The sequence below is a fragment of the Phlebotomus papatasi genome, unplaced genomic scaffold, assembly GCF_024763615.1.
Source record: "Phlebotomus papatasi isolate M1 unplaced genomic scaffold, Ppap_2.1 HiC_scaffold_212, whole genome shotgun sequence".
Lineage (NCBI taxonomy): Eukaryota > Metazoa > Arthropoda > Insecta > Diptera > Psychodidae > Phlebotomus > Phlebotomus papatasi.
The window spans coordinates 1-7,913 of record NW_026604449.1 but is presented as its reverse complement, the minus strand read 5'-3'; the positions used below and the strand labels follow the sequence as shown (position 1 = coordinate 7,913).

Sequence of the window (7,913 nt, the reverse complement as noted above, 5' to 3'; positions counted from 1 at the left end):
CGCTAGGGGCGCTATTATTAAAAAGAAAATTTTTAAATCTTAAAAGTTAAATAACTCAAAAATTCCATTGTGCATCGGGCTGAAATTTTAGTATGTTGTAGCCGTTGATTATACCTATCAAACAAAAAAAAACTTAAGTCGATCTAAAACCTCTGACCCGAGCTATAAGGGGTCAAAGTTCGAACATTGACCGGCCTCTATCTCCGGTTCTAATTAACATAGCGACATAAATTTTACCTTTTTGGTTTCGTCTCGATGAGCACTTTCAGATGGAAGTTCAAAAAGTCACCACAGGTGGCGCTGTGATAGCGTCAAAATTCATCGAAATAGAACGGCCGGAGATATGAGGGGTCAAATTTCACGAAATTCAAAAAATCATATCTCCGGTTCTATGTGACCGATTTTGATGAATGAGGGCTTAAACGAAAGATCTCACCAAATGCTACAACTTTCTAGAATATTTGAACTTCGTGGGACCAACACCAGGGGCGCCACAGTCGAAAAACCAATTTCAATATCACATAACCTCAATTATCTCGACTGTCGCTGAACCGATTTTGATGATTACTTCGACATAATTGTAGAGCACATTTGTCTCTACATTTCGTCCATACATCATTTTCCACTCAGACCACGCTATCACTCCGATTTTGCCGTTTAAGTGTGAAAAAATTGATTTTTCCCATAATAACGCTTTGAATTCACTCAGATGCCAATTTGACTGCCTCTACTCCACCAAGACACTTAAAATAGGGGTTTAAATGGAAAGTCCCGCAAAATACAACAATTCTTTGATATAGTTGAAGTTCAACAAACGAACACTTGGGGAACTCTGGATGAAAAAACGAGTTAAGAAACAAAAAACCTCGATTATCTTGGCTTCTGAGTAATCGATGAGATCATGTTCTATGGGAAAATTATAGAGAACATTCTGGTCTACATTTCACCCATATAACACTTTTCTGTCAGTTCATCCAAATCCTTGATATTTTGGTTTAAATACAAAATTTGTATAATTTCACGAATTTGATTCAAGATAACTGAATGGCGTCTCCCAACTTCAGCTCTAAATCGAATTTGCATGCATTCCGAGTTAGCTCACGTTAAGAATCTCACCTACATAAGCCGGTTAGGATTATCTGTCCCTTTTTATATCTTAGTAATTTAACCAATTTCCTCAAAAACTAAATAATTTTGTGGAAAAATACTGGAAGAATAATTGTAAATATTTTTTTCATAAACTCGTTTTCCAAACTGCAAAACCCGGAACATTTCGGTCCATAAACATTTGAATGCTTTAATTCCAGAAAATTAAATTATGTAATTCAATTTTTTTTTGATTTATCCAACTCTTTAAATATTGTTTCTTAGCCCTAAAAAGGGCTGTTTTTTATTTTATTTTAATTTTTTCAGCTCAGACATCTATCCGTTGTACTTCTTGTCAACGCGGCTGTAAACTGAAAAGAAAAGAAAATTAATATTTGAATTGTATTTTTTTTTACTTACAGTCTTTGGAATGGTTGTCCTTAACGTATTTAAGAAAATCTTTGACAGCTTTTTTGGTTTCATGGTACGATCTCTAGTATTTCCGCTTCTCTCGAATTATCTCCCGATAATTATCTTCAATTTCCTGAAAATCGCTCAAAATTCCGTCAGCCATCCTGCTGCTGCTTCCAATTCTTGTTGAGCACTGAATGACTTAGAAGTTTTTTTTTACGATTTCAAATATCTTTATTCATCTATGATCTTATTTCTAACAAAAGATGGATATTTTCTGATTGCTATATGCAAGGTACATTATGTAAACCTTTAGCGCATTTTTGATGTGACATGCTATTAGCTAAGTATTTACTATGACGGCTTTTAATGAGTCTTGGGATATTAGTTTCCACAGGAAAATTTTATAAAACCTGCATTTTTTCTTGGATTTTTTGTACTTAAATCTAACTTAACTACCTTAACTAATGCTTAACTAACATAACCTACTATCACAAGACTACGCTCGAATATCGAGTTTTGGGAGTCCTAAATTATTTTTAGCCTTTTTAATTCGGCTAATTAGTGGATTTTTATGATCTTTACATCTTTGTAATAACTTGGTATTTAGCTTTCTGATAAACTTGTTTAACATTGGAATGTCACAATCCCGATGTAGATCTACTATCCTTGTGTCTCTAGGAAGGCTAAAGGCTATGGAGGTGGGTGGAGCACCCATGTCTCCAGGTAATGGAACCATATGTCATTTTCGGCCGAATTATGGCTGTTAAAAATGAAAAATCATAGTAATGATTGAGTAAAAATAAAATTCACATAAAAATTGTTCAAGACGAACGAACACAAATTTATTTCTTAAGCTCTGCCAACTGAAACCAAACCCAATACATAAAACCGCTACGTCCCTAACAATTGGACCTTCGATCACGGATTAGGATCAACGACGACGATGGTGAGGCGTAGCAGAAGAACAACGAAAGGAGTACCTCCAAAGAGGTTTGGTTCCGATGAAGATGATAGTCATGTCGATGAGCTCCTAGCTCAGACGAGAATGGAAAAGACAATGAAGGAAATTGAGTTACTCAAGGAAAAGGAACGTGTCTTGGAACAACGAGCACAGCTATCTGTGGCTCAAAGAACACAGCACGATGTTCCCGGACAGGGAAAAGTAGCTCAGAAAGACACACCAAGAAATTCGAGACAAGGAACTCAAGATTTCGAAGATTTGGGCCCAATTCTTCAGAGATTTGAAAAACTGAAGACGACTGAAAATAATGGAACACCAAAAACGACTAAAATTTTCTCTATTACTGAGGATGAACTCAATAAAACAATTAAAAGAGCCATACAGACAGCAATGCACACGATTCCGCCTGAGAAGAAAGAGACCGACACTACGGAAATGATGCAAAAGTTTCTCACAAGACAGACGATGGGAAACGAAGTACAATATTTTGACGGAAATATTCAAGAATTCCCCGTATATTTATCCTGGTATACGAATATCACCAGGGTATGCCAATACACAGACGACGAAAAACTCATGCTTCTTCAAAAGAGTCTGAAAGGAGATGCACGCGAGGCTGTACATTTTCTTTTATATTCGTCACAAAACGTTGAAAATATCATGGAAACTCTATGTGAAAGATTCGGAAGACCCGAATACTTGATAAAGACCATGATTATGAAGGTGAAGGATTTACCATCAATCAAACAGGACAAACCAGACACCCTCATTAAATTTTCAGCCACATTGACCAATTCAGTGGCAGCAATTGAAAGCTTCAATTTTAATTGCTATATAGAAAATCCACAATTAATGGATGAAGTTCTCACCAAATTTCCTCTGGGGATGCAAATCCAATGGTCCGAATTTCGGGAGACTAGGCATATGGTAACGATGAGGACTTTAGCTGAATGGCTGGCTGTAAAGGCTCGTGCAGCGGGAAATCGGTTGCCGATTGCAAATATTTACAACACCACGACAGGAGAAGAAAAATTGAAGACTGTGGCTGCAGTTGTTGAAAAGAAAGGAAACTCTTGCAGTTTCTGTCAGGGGAAACATCCACCTTACAGCTGTGATATTTTCAAAAATGCCACAGTAAATGATAGATGGAAAATGATAACAAACAACATGCTTTGTTTCTCTTGTTTCAGGCCAAATCACGGAATTTCAACTTGCAAGAGAAATATTCGTTGTTCTGTGAATGGTTGTGGACGAAGACATAATTCTCTTTTACATACAGAGACGATTCCGAGACAAAATAGACCACTAACGAATAGCCCTGAAAGGAGAACATCGAATGTTGAAATTCCTAGACAAGAGGTAACATCAAGCGAGATTTCGAGACAGGAGGGAGCAAGTGCAATAAATACAGTTGCACATGTGTCAAAGACTTCTGGGACAGTTTTACTTAAAGTAGTCCCTGTCTTTGTGGGAGGACCAAGTGGACGCATCAAGACATACGCGTTTCTTGATGAAGGATCGACCGTTACAATGATGAAACGGTCACTTGCAGATAGAGTGGGAATTTCTGGACCTTGAAAGGTGCTAAGATGGCAAGGGGCAACATTAATGCAATGCGTTGAAGAGGACTCCCAAATGGTGAAGTGTGAAATTCAGGGAACTCTTCAGGATTCGAAGATGTACTTCTTGAAGAATGTTCACACCGTAACAGATATGAAGTTACCTAAACAGTCTGTTGATGTGGAGAATCTCACCAAGAACTGGAAGTATCTATCTGAAGGACAGCCTGAGTCCATGAATAATGTTGAGAGAGGTCATTCATGGCCAATGGAATTCTCCATATCTTGTTAAGACTTGGCTTGGATGGGCAGTTATGGGCCAACTTAACAACAAGGACTTTCATGATGCTCGAGTAATGACGACTATAGAACGCCAAGACGAACTATATGAGATGGTTAAACAATCATTCTCATTGGAATCTTTTGGGACTGATCTTCCTGGACAAGGATATTCAAGGGACGACAAGAAGGCACTGGAAATTATGAAATCGACAACACAGAGGACTAGTGATGGAAGATTTGAGACTGGATTGCTATGGAAAGAAAAACAGCCCCCAAAAGTGCCTGACTCCAAGAACATGGCTCTGAAACGTTTGACGTTTGTGGAGCGAAAGATGGACAAAGACCCACAATTAGCAGCAGCTTATTGTACCAAAATGGATGATCATATCCAGAAAAAATATCTTGTAAAGATAACGGATGAGGAAAAGTTGTTGCCAGTTGAGAATGTGTGGTATTTACCCCACTTTTCTGTTTTTCATCCAGCTAAGGGAAAAATCAGAGTTGTGTTCGACTGTGCAGCAAAATCTCATGATGTTTCTCTAAATGATCTCCTCTTAAAAGGACCTGATTTATTGAGATCATTGCCAGCAGTTCTGGAGAATTTCCGAAGAGGAAAATTCGCCTTCATGGGGGATATCAGAGAGATGTTCCATAGAGTGTACATTAGAAAAGAAGACGTCAATTATCAAAGGATTCTCTGGCGCGGAATGACAAGAGATAAGCCCCCAGATGAATATAAGATGCAAGTTATGACCTTTGGAGCATCTTGTTCTCCAGCTTTAGCAGCTTATGTTAAAGATGTGAATGCCAAGGAGTTTCAAGAAGAGTTTCCTGATGCTGTGAAGGGAATTCTAGACTACACGTATTGTGACGATTACCTAGGCACTGCTGATTCCATAGAAGAAGCACAACAACGCATTGAAGACATCATATATGTGCAGCATCAAGCAGGTTTTGATGTAGTCAACTGGACAGCAAATGATGAAAGAATCTTGGATACTCTTCAGGACAACATGAAAAGTCTAAACAACAAAGACGAACCAGAGAGAGTGCTTGGATTGTGGTGGGATTCTAAAGATGATGTTTTCACCTTCAAGACCAATTTCCATCACATCCCGAAGGACATGTTCTCCTCCCAGAAAGTTCCAACAATAAGGGAAGTTCTAAGGATGATCATGCAGGAACTTTGGCGCCATAAGATCATCTGGGATGAAGAGATTCCTGAAGACGTCCTGACTAACTGGAGGGAGTTCATTCATGAACTTCAGACGATCGACAGAGTAAAGATTCCTCGGTGTTATTCAGTCAATTTACCTCACGCTTTGAAAATTCAACTACATGTATTTGGGGATGCCAGCAGCCTTGCCTATGCAGCAGTGGCATACTTGAGGATAGAATCAGTGAATGGAATTGATGTCAGTTTTGTGTGTGCAAGAAGCATGGTTGCTCCAATCAAAGGCTCGACTATACCCAGACTGGAATTACAAGCAGCTAGACTGAGTACAAGAATGGCTGTCGCAGTGAAAGATTGTCTTCACATCAAGATCGATGAAGTAATTTACTGGAGTGATTCCCAAACAGTGTTAAAATGGATCAGAAGTGATTCCAGAAGATATAAAACCTTTGTGGCCAACAGAATCAACGAGATTGACGAGAAGACTAACATCAGGAATTGGAAATGGGTTCCTACCAAAGAGAATCCAGCTGACATGGCTACAAGAAATGTGAAATGTGACTTCAGTGAAAATAGCAACTGGTTTGTGGGACCTAATTTCCTTAAATGTGATGAGAAGGACTGGCCAATCGAAAATATAATCAATGATTGTGAGAATGACGAAGAAGTTCATATGGTGAATATGATAATTGATGTTCCTGAGGACGATTTGCTGGTACCAAAGATTGAGAGATTTTCAAGATGGAGACGACTGGTGCGAGCTACAGCTCAAGCAAGAAATTGTACACGTTATTGGATAAAAAAATGGCGTGCCAAGAAAGAAAATCAAGATATTAGTTCAGATGGACTCCCGCAATTGGAAGTAAGTGATTTAATAGAAGCAGAAAAGACTTATACAACCAGTGATGGAGTTTTCCACCGTTTTCACTCCTGAGGTTGGACACCAACGCTAAGACGGCGGTGGCCGCAAAGATTGTTTTGTTACTGGATTGAAATTCAAGAAGTGGGTGCAAGCACCAAGAGGGAGAAATGTTAAAAATGAAAAATCATAGTAATGATTGAGTAAAAGTAAAATTCACATAAAAATTGTTCAAGACGAACGAACACAAATTTATTTCTTAAGCTCTGCCAACTGAAACTAAACCCAATCCATAAAACTGCTACGTCCCCAACAATGGCTTTGTATAAAAGAAGTTTGTTTTTTTTACTAAGGGCACAGCTAGGATTCATAAGATCCATTAAGGCACCTACTGAATTCCTAGCCTTCGCGTGGATGGTCTTTATATGACTTGAAAATGTCATCTTGTGGTCAATGTTGACTCCAAGATATTTAACTGTCTTACCCCAGTCTATCGCATGACGGTTAATGGTGATGGACCTTTTCATGATGTTCTTTCTGGATTTTGCCTTACGGCAGAAAACTATTGCTTCCGTTTTAGCGGCATTTATTTTAATTTTCAATTTGGAAAAATAATCATGAACAAGGTCCAACCCCATGTTCAGGGCTTTCTTAGCCTTGGGTACCTGGGAAGTGAAGTCGCTGACGTACACTGCCGTGTCATCAGCAAACATGGCGACATTACACTTCTCGGGTACAAGGATATCTTGGGTATAGATGTCGAAAAGGGTAGGGGAGAGACAACTCCCCTGAGGGACTCCAGCAGGGATGGGTCTTGGCGAGGACGTGGCCTTTTTTCCCAAAACTTGAAACTGTCTTTCACTGAGGAAAGACAGCACAAGTTTTATTAGGTAAGTTGGGAATTTTAGTATGGACATTTTGTGAATAAGCCCTTGATGCCATACGGTATCAAAGGCTTTCTCAATGTCCAACGTGACCATGGCAGTAAATTTTTGCCTCTTGGCATTGATGGTGATATCAGCCACTACTCTGGCGAGCTGATATTGGAGATTGTGGCCAGTCCTGAAGCCGAATTGAAAATCTGGGGGGACATCATGTTCCTCAATGTGGAGTCTCATCCTATAAAGGATGACCTTTTCAAACATCTTATCCATTAGGGGGAGGAGGCTAATGGGACGATAACTGGAAGGGTTATAAGCTGGCTTGCCGGGCTTTTTGATGGGGATAATATTTGCAATTTTCCAGCTCGTGGGGAAATATGTATTTCGGAGACAGGCGTTAAAGATATTAACTAACTGGACCACGGCTAACTTGGGAAGTTGTTTGATAAGTGTCGCCGTTATTTGGTCGTAACCGGGGGCTTTCTTTTTGGGAAGGGATTTTATAATGCTTTTAACTTCGGGGATTTTAACAAAAGATGAATTTGACTCTGATGAGTTAAGGGAATCTAATGAGGCATTCACTGAATCGATGGTTTCAGGATCCGAAAAATCGTGGGTGAGGGTATGAGCCCTAGAGAAAACATCCGCCAAGGCATTGGCTTTCTCTGGGTTTCTGGTTAAATTCTTGCCTTCAACT

General features: G+C 39.2%; 1 protein-coding gene across 1 annotated transcript; it reads left to right on the top strand.

Moving 5' to 3' along the window:
- Positions 1-4,069: 4,069 nt before the first annotated feature.
- LOC129808937 (uncharacterized) lies at positions 4,070-6,338 on the top strand (the record flags this gene model as incomplete). Its single annotated transcript, XM_055858844.1, has 2 exons — positions 4,070-4,274; positions 4,333-6,338. Coding segments are annotated over exons 1-2 (2,211 nt in total), but the record flags the coding sequence as incomplete, so codon positions are not given.
- Positions 6,339-7,913: the final 1,575 nt, after the last annotated feature.